The sequence below is a fragment of the Peromyscus maniculatus genome, chromosome 5, assembly GCF_049852395.1.
Source record: "Peromyscus maniculatus bairdii isolate BWxNUB_F1_BW_parent chromosome 5, HU_Pman_BW_mat_3.1, whole genome shotgun sequence".
NCBI classification, from domain to species: Eukaryota; Metazoa; Chordata; class Mammalia; order Rodentia; family Cricetidae; genus Peromyscus; species Peromyscus maniculatus.
The window spans coordinates 57,039,671-57,057,355 of NC_134856.1; the positions used below are offsets into that span (position 1 = coordinate 57,039,671).

Genomic DNA, 17,685 nt, shown 5'->3' on the forward strand with positions numbered 1-17,685 from the left:
TTTCATGGGTTTCAGTATGGTATTTGAGGATAAATAATATTTAGGGGTTCACTGGGAGAAACATTTATAATGGTGTCAGACAAGGCCTGAGCCTTTTCTGACAATGTGTAGAGAAAAATTTCCCAATTTTTCTTGGTCTTCATTTGGGTGAGATGGGATGCCCACACATGGGGTTTAGGTTCCAGGAATTTCACATATTTTACCATTTCTCATGTACTTGGCATATAAGGAATGCTCTGTAATAGGAACTTTGTTTCTCTGAAGCCCTTGATTGTCTTGTTTACTTAAGTATGAGACCATCCGATTGTATAATCATGGCAGAGTCCGCAAGAACTCTACGTGAGCTCCTGGAAACATCACTCATCTCTGTAAGCCAGATGCAGGAAAAGTGCCATGATTGGAGTTCAAGGCCATGACCTTTGCCTTGAATAATGTTTTCAATGCACTGGTTTCAGAGGAACTTCAAACACTCTTTCAGTATGTCCCAGCATGGTGGTGTACCCCCAAAGTCTCAACACTTGAAAGAAGGGAATATCCAGAGTCAGAGGTCAGCTTGGGACATAGAGTGGGAAAATGTTTTATGATTTCCCCCAAATAGGACACCCTCAAACAATTCAATCTTCATAGGCTAAATTGCTGTTACCCTATGCCAGAGAGAAGCCTAAGCGCTTGGGGTTATTTCTTTCCTTCTATTGGCACACCCACACACCCACAGAAGACTCTGGGTTGAGATGCCTCCAACCACAGGTCAGGGACTGTAGCTGCACTTTGGATGTCCTCCACCTAGGAATGTACAGCTCCCTTTCAGGTTTCAAGTGTTATTTTCTTTTCTTTTCTTTTTTTTTTTTTGGTTTTTCGAGACAGGGTTTCTCTGTGTAGCTTTACGCCTTTCCTGGAACTCACTTGGTAGCCCAGGCTGGCCTCGAACTCACTCAAGTGTTATTTTCTTTTGATGCTTTTATTTTAAAATAGGCAAAACTTTCTATTTGCCCATTTTCTGGATTCCCTAAATGTTAACATTTTGCCCTGTTCATTTTATTTTTATTTTCTGCGTGTACACTTGTGAGCATGTGTGTGCATGTATGTGTGTGTGTGTGTAATTTGTTTTTAATTTTTAGATATTGCCCCTTCTAAATTCACATTTATATTACTCTAGAATGTTTTTTTTTTTTTTTTTTTTTTTTTTTTGAGGCTGGAGAATTGGCTTAGTAGTTAAGAGCACTAGTTGCTCTTGCAGAGGACCTGGGTTCATTCCTAGCACCCACATGGCAGCTTACAGCCATCTGTAACTCCAGTCCCCTAGGATCTTATGCCCTGTTTTGACTTTTGTAGGCACCAGGCACGAATGTGGTACACATACATACATGTAGGCAAAATACGTACACATAAAGTAAAATAGATAAATTAAAAAAAAATTTTTTTTCAACCAAGCATAGTGGTGCACACCATATTCCCAGCACTTGGGAATCAGGCAGGTGGATCTCTAAATTCAAGGCCAGCCTAGTTTACAAGTTCCAGGACAGCCAGGGCCACACAGAGAAACTCTATCTCTAAAAACAAACAAACAAAACCCCAATAAATAAGTACGTAAGTAAATAAATAAATAATAGTATTTCATGTCTTTAATTCACCCATCAAAGTTAAGATTTTATTCACAGTACTGGGTGTGGTGATGCACACACCTTTAATCCCAGCACTCAGGAAGCAGAGGCAGGTGGATCTCTGTGAGTTTGAGGTCAGCTTGGTCTACAGAGAGAGATCCAGGACAGTCAGGGCTATGTAGAGAGACCCTACATAAAAAAAAAAAAAACAAACAAACAAACAAAAAAAAAAACAACTAAGCAGAAAGATCTGTTCACACTGGGGTGCAGCTAAACTGGAAAAGAGCATGTCTAGCATGCATGAAGCCTTGGGCTTGATCTCTAGCATAAACTGGGCATGGTGGCACAGGACTGTAATCCAATACTCTGGAGGTAGAGGGAGGAATACCAGGAGTTCACAATGACCTTTGCATGAATATGTCTGAGGGCAGCTTAGACTATATGAGACTGTCAAAACAGAAGCCAACTCAGGATGCAGAGGCAGGGGGACTTGTGAGTTTGAGGCCAGCCTGGTCTACAGAGTGAGTTCCAGGACAGCCAGAGCTCCACACAGAAGCCCTGTTTCAAAAAATAAAAAAAAACAAGGCCAGGTGGTGGTGGTGCATGCCTTTAATCCCAGCACTTGGAAGGCAGAAGCAGGTGGATCTCTGAGTTCAAAAAACCAACTCGGGATGCAGAGCCAGGCAGATCTCTGAGTTTGAGGCCAGCCTGGTCTACAGAGCAAGATCCAGGACAGGCACCAAAACCACCAGAGAAGCCCTGTCTCAAAAAACAAAACAAAACAAAACAAAAAAAAAAAAAAATGCCGGGCGGTGGTGGCTCATGCCTTTAATCCCAGCACTCGGGAGGCAGAGGAAGGTGGATCTCTTGTGAGTTCGAGGCCAGCCTGGACTACAGAGTGAGTTCCAGGAAAGGCGCAAAGCTATACTGCCTCAAAAAAACAAACAAACAAAAAAAAAAACAACAAAAAAAAAAAACCAAACAAACAAAAAACCAAAAGAATTAAGTAAATAACAAATAAATAAACAAAACCCCCCAAACAAAACAAAATACATCCCAAGTTGCCTTTGCTCCTGCAAGGTCAGATATTTAAATGTTTGACAAGTTGGTGGAACTGTTTGGGAAGATTAGGAGATGTGGCCTTGTTGTGGAAGATGTGTCACTGGGAGTGAGTGGGCTTTGAGGTTTAATCAGGCCCAGTTTCTCTCAGCCTCCTGCCTGGGCATCAGGATATAAGCTCTCACCTACTGCTCAGCACCAGGACTGCCTGCCTGCCTCCACACTCCCTGCCATGGTGGTCATGGACTCAGCCTCTGAAACTGTAAGCAAGCCCCCCATTAAAGGCCTTGGTCATGGTGTTTTCTCACAGCAATAGAACAATAACCAAGACACCTGGCTAAGGTGGCATACTAGTTACTTTTTCACTGCTGTGTCAATACTTGATAGAGCAACCTTAGCTGGGCATGGTGGTGCACACCTTTAATCTCACCACTTGGGAGGCAGAAGCAGGTGGATCTCAGAGTTCAAGGCTAGCATGGTGTACATAGTGAGTCCCAGGACAGCCAAGAATCCACAGAGAAACCCTGTCTTAAAAAAAAAAAAAAAAAAAAAAAAAAGAACTTAAAAGAAGACAAGATTTAGGCTCATGGTTTCTCGAGTCCACGTCCTTGACTCCACTGATTCTGGCATATGGTAAGGGAAAACGCTGTGGTGGGAGAATGTGTATGAGGCTGTGTGTTCTATGGCAGAGAGCCAGGACCACATGCTTTCAAAAGCATGCCATCAATGACCTACTTCCTTCTGCTAGACTCCGGTTCCTAAAGTTTCCACCACTTTCAGAAACAGCATCACTACCTGAGGACTGAGTGTTTAACACATGAACTTGTGGGGACTTTTCATATTCAAACCCTCACAGGTGTGTGCCAGCTTTCTCCATTAGATTACTGTTTATGTGTTTGTCAATAGTATCGAATGTGGAGATGTTTTGAGACCATGGAACTGTCTATCCAGTTCCTGTTGTAACTTCTATCAATTCTAGCATCCACTGAATTCTTGCCTAGCTTGGAGTATAATAATTGTGAAATGGTGATTGATTCTGTGTTTATGAGTGAGGTTTTAGTATAGAGGTATCCAACCTTCTGACTTCTCTGGGCTGCACTGGATGAAGAGTTACATTGGACCACATATTAAATATACAAATACTAGTGAAATGTGGAGCCCTGTTTGGAAAGTCTTAAAATCAATGAGCAGGTCCCAAGTTTGTGATCATTGATAAATGAATGTATCTAACTAATATAACTTTATTGGTTGAAAAACATTTTTTTAAATAATAAATGTAAGAGGGGGGCGCTGGTAAAATGGCTCAACAGTTAGGAGCACTGCCAGCTCTTTCAGAGGTCCTGAGTTCAATTCCCAGTAACTACATGGTTGCTCTCAACCATCTATAATGGGATCTGATGCCCTCTATGGCACAAAGGTATACATGCAGACAGAGCACTCATACATAAAAAATTAATTTAAGCCGGGCGTGGTGGCTCACGCCTTTAATCCCAGCACTTGGGAGGCAGAGGCAGGCGGATCTCTGTGAGTTCGAGGCCAGCCTGGGCTACCAAGTGAGCTCCAGGAAAGGCGCAAAGCTACACAGAGAAACCCTGTCTCGAAAAACCAAAAAAAAAAAAAAAATTAATTTAAAAAACAAATACAAACTTTAAAAAAATGTAAGAAGAGGGACACATAAAACTAGTTTAGATATTTCACACTGTATTTGATAAACCAATATCTGGTTTGAATGCCAGTGGGATGGTTCAAAAGGTAAGGATGCTCGCTGCCCAGCCCTGAGACCATGTGTTGGGAAGAGAGCTGACTCCTGACCATCATTGCATGCCAAGGCACAATGTGCACCCACCCCTGCTTTGGGAAGTGAACAAAAATCAATGCCTGGTGTGATGGAACTAGTTGAAATTATGTGAGTTCTGAAATGTCAGATGTTTTGGTTCTAATTTTACTGTTTCATCCTTGAAAATAGTTGCTCACAAATATAAGTACTTCTAAAAAGCAATGGCATGAATGAGGCATGATTATGAAGCCTAGAGCATTTGTTCCTGGGAAGACTCCATCTGAAAATTAGTAGGGGTCTCCTAGGTTGGCCTGATGGCTCAGTGGGTAAGGGTTCTTCCTGCCGAGGCTGACCACCTGAGTTCATCCCTCAGAATGGTAGGAGAGAGCTGACTCCCACAGGCTGACTTCCCGCCTCCACACTCCTCCACTCAAAGAATAAGAGAATAAAAACAAAACGAAATGGCAGGTAACATGTCCCTGGAAACTGAAAATGGAGCTGAAATAGGACAAAATATTGCTTTCCCAGAAACCTTGAAATTTGTTTTCAAATTCCTGTATCAAATTGAAAAGCAAAGCTACATATTTTTGTTATTCATACGGCTTTGCTTAGATAGTATATAGACATCCATTAAATGGTGTGCCTTAACTTGATCTTGCTATCATTTCATTTAGAATACTGTTAATACTGGAAACATTGTATCAATAAATTGGATTTCACCTTGAAGACACACGTTTAACTCTTTATAGACCAGGCTGGCCTTGATCTCACAGAGAGATCCACCTGCCTCTGCCTCAGAGTGCTGAGATAAAAAGCCTGCACCACCACACCTGGCTAATACTGTCTGTTTTATTTTTAAGTTTTGGCACTGTTTTATTTTTTATTTATTTTTATTTTTTGGTTTTTCGAGACAGGGATTCTCTGTGTAGCTTTGGGGCCTGTCCTAGAACTCGCTCTATAGACCAGGCTGGCCTCGAACTCACAAGAGATCTGCCTGCCTTTGCCTCTGGAGTGCTAGGATTAAAGGCCTGCGCCACCAGTGCCCAGCCGGCTACTTTTATTTTTATTTATTTATTTTTTTTTTTAGATAGGATCTCTCTAAGTAGGCCTGACTGTCCTGGAACTTGCTCTGTAGACCAGGCTGGCCTCAACTTGGAACCCACCTGCTTCTGCCTCCTGAGAGCTGATATTAAAAGTGTGCATTGCCACACCTGGCAAGTTTTTAAAAATTATATTTTAACTTTCTGTTTGAGTATTTTGCCTGCATGTATGTATGTGCACCATGTTTATGCCTGGTGTCCACAGCGGTCAGAAGAGGGCAACAGGTCCACTTGAACTGGGGTTACAGATGCTTGTGAGCTGTCACGTGGGTGTTGGGAATCAAATCTAGGTCCTTGGCTAGAGTTCTTAACTGCTAAGCCGTCGCTCCAGCTCCCAAGAATTTTGTTTTTGATATTATAAACTACTTTATAACATGATACAAATCATAAAAATCTTTTCAACATTTGGTCTTGACTAAGCCATTTACTCCCAAAAGTAAATGATGTCACCATAGGCGGCACAGACACATTGAAGAAATTTTTGGGCCTGACAATGTAGCCCTGCCTGGCTTGGAATTGGCTTATCACTTGTAATTTGATGTCGACGATAATTACTTCCTTTCCTTTTGGCATTACGGGTGACAATGGCATCCAGGGGCCTTTCCCCAGGCATTTCTACCTTTGAAACGTACGCATAGCAGCCTCCGTGCTTTTAGAATGTTGTCGTTACCCTTGCACTACCCTGAAGAACTCGGGTGCAGCAGATACCCACGAAGGAGCACAATAGGCCCCACTGTCCAGAAACTGGTTCATTCTGCACTCCCAGGGGCCAGACGCGCCTCCCTAGTGTCGAGCCCACATTTCTGGTCAGCAGAACCGCAGGCGATGTAAAGCTGACGTGGCTGCATATACCAACCAGCTAGCCAATCAAAACTAAACAGAGGTCTCTGAGGGGTAACAATCACGCAAGACGTGTACCAAGCAGTCCCTTTGTTCACGAGAGGTCGAAGCACGTCTAGGCTAGATGCGAAATACCCGGAAACACCTCTAACCCGTACACCCACGGAAGGAGCAGGCTCTAAGAGTTCAGTCAGGTGACCCGCCCAAACCACTGGTGTCAATGACAATGACACATTTAAAATACGTCTAAATGCCTTTGGTGCCTAGGTCAGGTTGGCTGCGGGTCACCCGTCATCGGCCATCAGGCCGCGCAAAGCGACACTCCCGTTCGGGATCTTTAAAAGTAAGGCTGCGAATTGGCCAGCTGGAAGGAGGGTCCGAGCCAATGCTGTGGCCTGCTGCGCACGCGCGCGCCCCGGGGCGTGGCGCACTATGACCCGCCTGCTGCGCGTGCGCGCGCCTAGGCGGCGCGAGGTTAGGGCCGGGGGATGTTACTCCGGCTGGTGGGGGCGGCGGGCAGTCGGGCCCTGCCCTGGCGTTTTTCCAACTTGTGGCGATGTGGCGGCTGCGCAGGGAGCGGCGTGGCGGCCTGGAGCAGCGTGAGGGTCGGTGGCATTGCTCGGCAGGTGAGCAGGGAAGCGTCCTCCACAGGTTTCAGGCGGCGTGGTGGGGGCTTCACCGGACGTCGCAGTGACGTCATCCGCCTGCGGCTGGGTCGGGAGCAGCGGCTTCCGGATTTCTGCTTCAGACTCCACCAGTGTCTACCTATTGCTGATCCTAGCACTTGAGGGTTTACAGTTTATCTTTCAGCTATTGGGGGGGAGGGTCCCCATTTAGAAGGTGGAATTCATTCATTAAAGAGGGGTAGCTCTTAATACTAAGCAGAGAAAGATGGCCACCATAGGATTCGTGCCATGGATGCTTCGTTCTTCGTTCTTTCAACCTTATTACATATTTTACCATCCGTCGCATAGAACGTGCATCTGCTACTACAGTAAGGAGACTCACTGTCCTATACCTCATAGAGAAAGGTAGCTATATTGGAATTACCCATGCGGATTCTCCATCTTTAAATCAGTCTGTTATCACTCGTCTCAGGGGCCATACAGCTGTTCTTCCTCAACTCGTCTTTGCTTCTGTTGCTCCCTTTTTCTTTTCTTTTCTTTTCTTTTCTTTTCTTTTCTTTTCTTTTCTTTTCTTTCTCTCTTTCTTTCTCTCTCTCTCTCTCTCTTTCTTTTTTTTTTGGTTTTTTGAGACAGGTTTCTCTGTGTAACTGCCTGAGCTGTCCAGAACTTCTGTTACCTCTTAATATGTCATAGTGTAGTGTAACTTTGGATGAACAAATGTCCATTAACCTCAGGGCACTCATGACAGGTCAAAGAAATGATTCCATCTCTCTAGCTTTGTGAACCAATGAGTTCACTGGAATTAAATACGGGGCCAACTGGGGAAGAATTACTTTCAGGAATGAGTCAGTCAAAAGCAGTTTATCATTAAAAGTCACACACATAGGCAACAACCCAGGGAAAATGCGTTCCTGGAGCTCCCTGCAAAACCTACAGTCAGTGCCACCACAGAGGGTCTCATCTCCGCAGCAGTTGCTTATTGCCTGCTTAACTTTGTGGATGGGCCTTGTGAACCTTGTAATTTCCTGAGCATAAGGTTTCTGAGTGTCTTGAGTTTTAAGAGCGTCCCTCTTTCCTCCAGGGTCGGATCTTGGGATTTGGAGAAAATAGCTTCACAGTCAGGTTAGGAAAATGTTCACAGGTTTGTTTCTAGCACTGTCGGTTGCAGAGTTGTTTTGCGTTCGGTGTTGCAGATCCTGTTCTCACCAGAACAGAATTAACCTGTTGAAGATCAGTCATATAGTGAGTGTTATAGGTTATTATAGCACAACCAGTCACTGAACTGCCGTGGACCTGTATCTTTGTGAAAGAAGTAAGTTGATGGGGCTGGAGAGATGGCTCAGAGGTTAAGAGCACTGACTGTTCTTCCAAAGGTCCTGAGTTCAATTCCCAGCAACTACATGGTGGCTCACAACCATCTGTAATGAGATCTGGTGCCCTCTTCTGGCCTGCAGTCATACATGCTGTATACATAATAAATAAATAAATCTTTAAAAAAAAAAAAAAAAAAAAAAAAAGAAGTAAGTTGAATGGTCTTTGAGTTGATTGTGTCATTTTCCGTGGGCGAATAAATGTCTGTTCACCCTAGACAGGGAGCACTGGCCACAGACTAAAGAGATGACGTCGTGTGACACTTGTCCTTGGACACGTGAATGAACATCTGTCCACCCCAGATAGGAACTGACATCAGACCAAACTTATGGGTAGCATTGAAGTCCAACTTGGTGAACCAGTAAATGGAGTTACTTACAGGAACAGAAATGACTCAGAGACAGATGCATCACCAGAGGCCATCCAAGCATGAGAGACAGCTCACAAAAGCTAGAAACCTGGAGCACACTGCACAAATTTCAGGTAGTTCAGCAAGTTGGAGAGTGTCCATTTCTAGTGGCTCGGTTGACCTGAGCCTCTTCCAGGCATCTCAGCTGTCTGAGAGTCTTCTAGGCAGCTTGAATGGCCTTTGCTTCATCCATGTTGCTAGGCTACTCTGCTTCTTCCAGGCAGTCTATCTTTATTGTGGTTTGTCTTGTCTGAGAGCGAGTCTCAGCAATCTTTGCTGATGGTCTATTTGGGAAGGGAAGGGCCTAATGAGTCTTGTTAACTATGGGACTCATGCTACTGAAGTTAGTCAGACAGATTTTGTCTAGAATATCCTCAGTTAGTTAGCTTGAATTTCTAAGTGAAACTTCATCATTCTTAGATCAACAAAGCTCACTTCAAACACACAACCCTTGAGGCCATAAGATACAGTTTTGGTTCTTAAGGTACTTTCTCTCTTGGGCTGGCTCCATTCTCTGTGTGTAGCTCTCCTTGGCAGGTATCACGGCTGTAGCATCTCTACCCTCTTGGTATCTCTAACGCGATCCAAGTGTCACTTTCACTGCTTCATAGAATGGCCTCTCAGGGTTTCTGGACCTCTCCGGCCTTCATGTAGGCACTTGGGGTGAGCCTTGGCCACCTCAAATCACATTTTCAGCTTGCTTGCTGTATTTTCCCTTCCTAGGATCAGGAAATCTTTCACAAGTTGGAAGTTTAGCTGGTTGGAGTCTTGCCCTCCCTTTATTCCAGTGCAGATCAGGTCACCCCCCTTCCCCCCCTCCTTCTCTCTGTCAGCACAAGCCTTGGCTCCAACGTTACATTTCCTGGTGATCTTTTTCTTTTCAAGTTGTACATGTGTATTTCTTTTTTGCCCTACTTTGCTGCAAGTCGCATGAAAACGTAATGGAATTCAGCTACAATCACAAAAGCTACTACTTGGAAAAGTCAAGGACTTCTCCAAAGGTCAAGCCATGGTGATATTTTAGCTTTTGTATACATATTAGCTGGTTCCTAAAATTATTTTCTTGCGTGCTTCCAAGAACTCCTAACAGTATATTTATCTAGATGCCTATCAAACATCCAAGGCCATACAAAACAACACCTGTCTCCTAGGTAAGGCAGATAGCTTTATTTCTTGTGCAATTTAGGTTGGACCCTCCTTTCTTACACAACCTTACTTACTAACAGACCCCTAACTTCTTACCTAACCACTTCTTGGAATGTAGACTGAGCACATGGATCCCCTTTTTCATACACTAACCGGTCATTAGCACTCAGTTGACCTCCTCTTTCACAACTCCCATTTTGGGTTGTAAAAGAAAGCCTGGTGGTCACTGCCTGAGGAAAATTCTTAACTGCCTTTATAACCCCATAGAATTCAAGCCTGATGACCTTGCTTGACCAGGGCCTTGCTATTGCTTGGGTTTATAACTGGATTCTTCGGAGACTTAGAAGGAACATTGAGAACTGAGAGACAGAGAATGGAGAGTGATAAAGAGGATTTTGACCAGAGAGAATGTGTGGACGAGATGGAAGATGAGGAAGAGTCAGATGGTGAAGTACGAGCTGGAGCTGGGTAAGAACGAGATGAAAAGGACCTAGATGAGGCAGAACTAAGATGAGAGAATTAAGATAGAACTTAGAGGGGACAGCAGATTAATGTAGGGAGAAGTCAAGCAAGAAAGGAGCTAGATATGAGAGCAGAATAGAAGCTGTGTAGAGAGAGAACTGACTCAGAAGAATAAAGTGTATCGACTAAGTTTCGTGTACATAGATTCATTTCTTTTCATCAAAGATTAATTATCAGCTGGTTGTAGATTCTTCCCAGATCCTGGGAGGGGACTATGAGGGGCTGGACCCCCATAGTCCTTGATATTACTTATTTTCTTTCATTGTAGACTTGTGTAAGGGTGATTTTTAATAACCATCCGGCAAAATCAGTATTAGGCTGTCTTGAAAACTCCTCCACCAAAGAAAGTAGTCTGTTACTTTCTAATTTAGATGAAGGCAGAAGGTAGCCACATTCTTGACCAAGTATCACAGGCATGCCTCGAGTCCACTGCTGTTAAAGTCCTTCCTTCCCTCTGAAGCCTCTTGAGCTAGGCCTCCACATGGCTTTCGGCACCACTGTCTTCCAAACTCCTACTAGGGTGGCCCATTAAGCTCTGCTGGAAACATTGAACCACTTTCTAGTCCACAGTACCAAAGTCTTCCATGTCCCTCAACAGCAACGACAAAAAACCAAAAGGAAACAACCACACAGTCAGGTCTGTCACAGCAATAGCCCACTTCCCGGCACCAACTTCTGTCTTAGTTAGATTTCTGTTCTGCAATAAAACACCATGACCAAGTCAGCTTACAAAAGAAAGCACCTATTTTCGAGACAGGGTTTCTCTTTAGCTCTGGCTGTCCTGGAACTCAACTCTGTAGACCAGGCTGACCTCAAACTCAGATCCGCCTGCCTCTGACTCCTGAGTGCTGGGATTAAAGGCGTGTACTACCACTGCCTGGCTGGATATTATAACTATAAAAAATCCTGTGTGAGTTTTTACAGTGAATTTAGTTCATATTTATTCTGTTTGAATATCTAAGTGGGCAAACAATAAGCCCACACCTCAGTCAGAATCCTGTCCCTTGAGTCCTGTCCTGGCCGCTTTGAGAGGATGCTGTGTCCCATTGCAGGAACAGCCTGCTCGTCTCTCTTTTCAGTGTCATCAGGGGATATGCTTGCAGCAGCAGGCTCTGCAGGGAAGACTGACTTCGTTTCCCCCACGGCTGTGTTCAAAACCCCCCAAAGGTATGGTACCTCTTTCACTCTCTGCCTTCCCTAGCTGCATGAAGTTTATGGGACTAGTGTGACTTGCTCAGGGTGTCTCCCACAGTGACATGACAGCTAGCATGCTCCCATCCTTCCCTGTCTAGTTTCCACCTTGAGCCTCACGGTAGCACCTGCGTGCCTTTGTCGCTTTGATACATCACTGACACTGGCAAAAGTGAAATGTCTCAGAAGGATGTTGCTAGGTGAAGCTTTCAGGAGGCGTGGGAATTCATGTGGGTTTCTGCATCGTTGATTCTGAGGATCCAGCCTCAGGTTTGGAAAGTAAAACAGGTAGACTAGTTACCTGGAGCACAGTGGTCTATTGGAGCCCTTCAGAGTAAGCCATGGACCTGTGGTGAGTGTTCTGAGCAAAGGGACTGTATTCATAGAAGCGTTTGGAGACCTCTATCTCCAGAAAGTAGAAGAAATATTCCTTAGTCCATATGTCTGTGTGTGGACCTGGGGCTGCATGTTGTTTGATCAGGAAGAAGAAAGGCGGGAAGGAGAGCTAGCTTTCTTACTTTGTCAGCCAGATTTGACTGTATTCCTGCTTTTCTGAGTGTGCGTTCCTTTTAAAAATACCACGACTTCTCCCTTTTGTCCCTAAGGGTTTGAGAAATATTTTAAGAATAAGAAGAATGGAAGAAGTACAGACCCAGGAAATTCAGTAACTCCAAAAAAAGGTAAAAAGGCCAGTTTGATAAGTCAGACTGTCAAGTTCTACATTTGATGATTTTAGTTTATTTTTTATTTTTATTTCAAATGCTTGAGTGTTTGGCCTGCATGTGTGTTTGTGTACCACATGCATGCTTGGTGCCCAGAGAGGCCAAAAAGATCCCCTGAAACTAGAGTTACAGACAGTTGTGAGCTGCCAAGTGGGAGCTAGGAATCAAACCTGGGTCCTGTCTGAGAGTATCCAGTGCTCTTAACCACTGAGCTCTCCAGCCTCTATGAGTCATTTTTAAGTTGCATAGCAGTTTGGTGATTCAGATGGGTTTAACAGGTGTGTTTCACCTGCTTAGGTACCTAGGAGCGTTAAATAGTAAGAGAGATGGCTCAGAGGTTAAGAGCACTGGCTGCTCTTCCAGAGGTCCTGAGTTCAATTCCCAGCACCCACATGGTGGCTCACAACCATCTGTAATGAGATCTGGCTCCTTCTTCTGGCATGCAGTCATACATGCTGTATACATAATAAATAAATAAATTTAAAAAAAAAGAAACACATACAAGCTAATTGGGAGGTATGGTGGTACATCTTGCTACCGGTTTTTCTTTTTTCTTTTCTTTTTTTGGTTTTTCAAGACAGGGTTTCTCTGTGTAGCTTTAGAGCCTGTCCTGGAACTCACTCTGTAGCCCAGGCTGGCTTTGAACTCACAGAGATCCACCTACCTCTGCCTCCTGAGTGCTGAGATTAAAGGCGTACGCCACTACCACCTGGCCCTAATTGATTTAATAATAAAAACCTGGAGCCAGATATTGGGGTAAATGCTGAAAGATCAGAGAAGTAAAGAAGACGGCCACTGGAGAGACCCCTTACCTTTACCTAAACCTTAGGCCGAAAGGGCTCCTGTCTCCTCCCACCTTATATTCCTCTCTCTGCCCAGCCATATCACTTCCTGTCTTCACCTCCCTAGTGCTGGGATAAAAGGTGTGTTACTCCCGAGTACTGGGATCAAAGGCAGGAGATCCCAAGTGCTGGGATTGAAGGCATGAGACTCCACTGATCTTCCTACTTCCTCCTCCCTAGTGCTGGGATTAAAGGTGTGCCACCACTGCCTGGCCTCTATGGTTAACTAATGGCTAGCTCTGCCCTCTGATCTTCAGGCAAGCCTTATTTATTAGAGCACAAACAAAATATCACCACAATCATTCATTCATGTTGCCATTTCTGGTGTCACTGTAGCCTTTTCTGGACTTGCATGAGACTGTTTCAGGGTTGTTGGAGTGGTGGTATGTAGAGAAGGACTGGTCTGACCTAGAACTTGTATGAATATTGCAGAAAGATGCTCAGGGGACTCTACTTCATTATTGTCCATAAGTCAAAAGTGTACACGTGGGCTGGACATGGTGGCGCGCGCCTTTAATCCCAGCACTCAGGAGGCAGAGGCAGGCGGATCTCTGTGAGTTGGAGGCCAACCTGGTCTATATAACGAGTTCCAAGACAACCAGAGCTGCATAGTGAGACCTTGACTCAAAAAGAAGAAAAAATGCACATGGCAGTTTTTCTACACACTGACATACTGTTCTTGATTGCAGGCGACATGCATCTTGAGTCTCTCGAGAAGGGATGGGCCTGTGTCAGCCTGCTTCTTTCTTTCCTCCCAGCTATTTTTAGCTAAAAAAAGAAAAAAGAAAAATCTTGCAGGCCGCAAGAATATATCATAGAGATTCAGCTGTGTATTAAAGCTGATCTTTGACCTGACCGGCCAAGGGTCTGTCAAAAGGCAAAGCCATTTATTATGAATATTTGGTGTTACCTGGCCTTTAATATTCCAGCTGTCTTCTGCTATGAAATCCTGCGTGCCCAGACCAATTGGTAAACTGTTCAGCTCCGCAGACCTGCTGAACCTACTAAATTACTAACTGTTCTACTGAGTTTAGGAGACCAGCTGGCAGGAGACACACAGCTTTGTTTCCTGTGTTAATGAAGCTCAGACCATCCTCTCGCCAAGAGGAGGCCTAGTGGTTCTCCGGAGCACTTTGAGAACAAAAGAGGTTTTTACATATCAAGGTGAGAGGTAGAATAACATTCCTGAGGAGGCAGGGAACCTTGTGCCCAGGGAAAGAAAAGGCAGGTATTTTCTGTAGACAGAGAGAGAATAGCACATGTGCTGAGATTCTATTTCCCAAAATAGTCCTCACTGTTAGTAGTTCTCTCTCCTGAGCCCCTGGGATGTATAATACTAAGACTGGTCCCTTATACAAGAGTAAAAGAAAGATTGCTGTTAAAATTTAGGACTGCCTGCTATTGTGGTACATATCTGTAATCATAGGAAGCTAAGGCAGGAGGATTGCAAATTCCGAGTTAGCCTGGGCTGCATAATGGAGCCCTGTCTCAAAAAATAAAAACAGACAGGTAATGTTTGAAGCACACTAAGTAAAATTTAAGTGATTTTTATATGTATCTGAAGCTGCTTTTCAGCAATATCTCCCAGCTTCTTCTTTTTCCTGTTTTTTTTTTTTTTGGTGTGCCTATTTGTATGTACATGACAAATATATGTGCATGTGTTTGTAGGCTAGAGGTGGATAGTGGGTGTCTTCCTTAATCACTCATTAAATTATTTTTAATTTCTTAAACTACATTTGTTCATCTGAGAGAGAGCGTGCGTGCATGTATGTACATGTACGGGTACGTGTGTAAGCACACATGTGTGTTAGTTATTTGGCGTCGCTCTTACCCTGCGAGGAAATGTCACGAAACACGACAGAATCCACTAACAAGAGTTTTATTAAGATAAGAGAGAGAGAGACAGACGTGACAGGCCTGCGGGAAAGACATGTGCATAAAGAGAGGAGCCGGGGATATGGGGCCGGCTTATAAAGGCTGGGCCGCGACTGTGTACACAGACTCATGTGGCTACTCCATGCATGCGCATAGATCACATGGTTGCACTGCGTGCTTTACACAACCATGCAAAGCCATGGAGTCCTGGTCACACGAGACGTTTTGACCTGGTAATGACTAGGTGGAAGTGTCTAGGTCCGCCGGGCATGCCCAACCTGGGGGCATGTTGTGAATCTAACAACATGTACCACTGAGCACATGTGGAGGTCAGAGGACAACTCGTGAGACTTGGTTCTTTCCTTCCATCCCTCGTGTTTCAGGGATGGAACTCAGGCTGTCAGGCTTGGTGGTAAATAGCTTTGCCCGATGAACCATCTCACCAGCTCTCCACCTTGTTTTTTTTTTTTTTTTTTTTTTTTTTTTGGTTTTTCGAGACAGGGTTTCTCTGTGTAGCTTTGCGCCTTTTCTGGAGCTCACTTGGTAGCCCAGGCTGGCCTCGAACTCACAGAGATCCGCCTGGCTCTGCCTCCCGAGTGCTGGGATTAAAGGGGTGCGCCACCAACGCCCGGCATCTCCGCCTTGTTTTTTGAAGCGAGGTCTCTTTCTGAACCTGGAACTCGCTGGGTGGGCTAGACTTGCTTTACCAGACCCTCAGGGACCCTCTTGTCTCTGCTGCCGGAGCAGAGTCTACAGGATCATGTGCCACTGAGGCTGGCTTTGAACATGGGTGCTGGACACCTGACCTCAGATCCCTGTGTCTGCACAGCAAGCACAAGACTGAACCAGCTCTCTGGCTCGTTCTCTGTTCTCTGAATTCTCTTTCTCTGGAAAATGATACATCCTCCTTTTTCTGTTGTAATAGAAGACTTTTCTTTCTTTTTTTTTTTAAATCTCATAAACTGTAGAACCAAAGAACGCTGGGCCTGGAGGAGATGGAGGCAAGAGAGGAGGGAAGCAAGATGACTTTGCCTGGTGGAGACGGATGCAGAAGGTTTGTGTGCATCTAAAGACCAGAAGCGGCCATGTGTCACTTCCCCAGAGAGTGTGGTTGCTACAGAATGCAGGCTTTGTGGGGTCTTTGTCTTATTTTGTTCCTGCTCTTAGACAAAATTGCTGGATAGTTTGATCGATTTCTTGTTTGTTTTGGCTCTTTTGAGACATGGTCTCCTATGTAAACTTGGCTGGCCTAGAACTCACTGTGTAACCTAGGCTTGTGATGAACCTCCTGTCTCTGCTTCTGAGTGCTGAAATTACAGATGTGCACCACTGTGCCCCTTGGACTGTGTAATTTGTAAACAGCGTGTATTTATTCACAGTTGAAGAGGCTCGAAAATACATGGTCAGAGTGCTGGTGTGTCCAGGGTTTATAGAGGCTTTGGTCTCTGTTTTCAAGACTCCATTCATGGTGTCTTCTATACTGCTTTGTCCATAGAGGAGCAATAGTGTATCCTTATATGACAAGAAGGAACAAAATCCATCCTTCAAGACCTTTAATGTTAGCATACAAATTCCATTCATGAAGATGGAGCGCACATGACTTAGTCATTTCTGAAAGGTCCCTCTTTAATGCTTTTACTGTTGGTGTTGATTTCCAGGATGGATTTTTGAGAGACCTAGACAGTTCAGAGTTAAGAAATTTATTAAGATGTGTCAAGACTTAGAGTCCAAGATAAGAGAGAACCTTCTGCAGGGCACGGTGGCACATGCCTTTAATCCTAATGTATTTTAAAAAACGACGGGAAGGAGTCAGCCATACCACAGGCCCACGTGGGAGGTTTATTGCGGGGAGGGGAGAGAAGGGGGCAGAGACCCGTTCCTGGGGACAAGAGCAAAGGAAAAAGAAGAGAAAGAGACAGGAGGTGGGCAAGGCCGCCTTTTATAAGGGAAGTTAGTGAAGGCACACAGGGGGTGCTCTTAGTGGCTGCAGCTGAGGATGTATCCTGTCAGGACCCTAAGGGCAGGCCAGTACAGATGCCTGAATGCCCACACCTAATACTCCAGAGGCAGAGATAGGCAGAGCTCTGTGACATTGAGGCTAGATTGGCCTACATAGTAAGTCAGTTCCAGGCCAACCAGGGTTATACATACTGAAAAGAGAAAATTGTCATTTGCATAGAGAAATTGTCGTTTTCATGCTGTTCAGAGGATACAAGTTTGGCTTACATCCGCCTGTAGCTCCAGTTCCATGGAAACTCCCTCTTTGGGCCATGGGCACCCCCTTTCCTGGATACACACACATACATGTAAATAAAAATTAAAGAGAAAAAAATTTTAAGCAAAAAAATGAAACCACCTTATTTGTTATTTAACTAGAAAATGTGTTTTCTTTTCTTCTATAGGGAGAGTTTCCTTGGGATGACAAGGATTTCCGGAGTCTGGCTGTTTTGGGGGCAGGCGTGGCTGCAGGATTTTTATATTTCTATTTCCGAAATCCTGGAAAAGAGATCACCTGGAAACACTTTGTACAGTATTACCTAGCCAGAGGTCTGGTGAGGAGATTTATAGACTTGTCTTCTTGGGAAAGAGGGTGCTATGCAGGAG

General features: G+C 44.5%; 1 protein-coding gene across 1 annotated transcript in view; it reads left to right on the forward strand.

Moving 5' to 3' along the window:
- Positions 1 to 6,469: 6,469 nt before the first annotated feature.
- LOC102909622 (mitochondrial inner membrane m-AAA protease component AFG3L1) overlaps positions 6,470 to 17,685 on the forward strand; it is a 35,293-nt gene continuing 24,077 nt past the window's right edge. Inside the window, exons 1-5 of the mRNA XM_042277837.2 lie at positions 6,470 to 7,003; positions 11,531 to 11,618; positions 12,248 to 12,322; positions 16,050 to 16,135; positions 17,484 to 17,633. Coding sequence (XP_042133771.1) covers positions 6,866 to 7,003; positions 11,531 to 11,618; positions 12,248 to 12,322; positions 16,050 to 16,135; positions 17,484 to 17,633 — 537 coding nt within the window. The 5' untranslated portion in view covers positions 6,470 to 6,865. The remainder of the gene's footprint in view (positions 7,004 to 11,530; positions 11,619 to 12,247; positions 12,323 to 16,049; positions 16,136 to 17,483; positions 17,634 to 17,685) is intronic.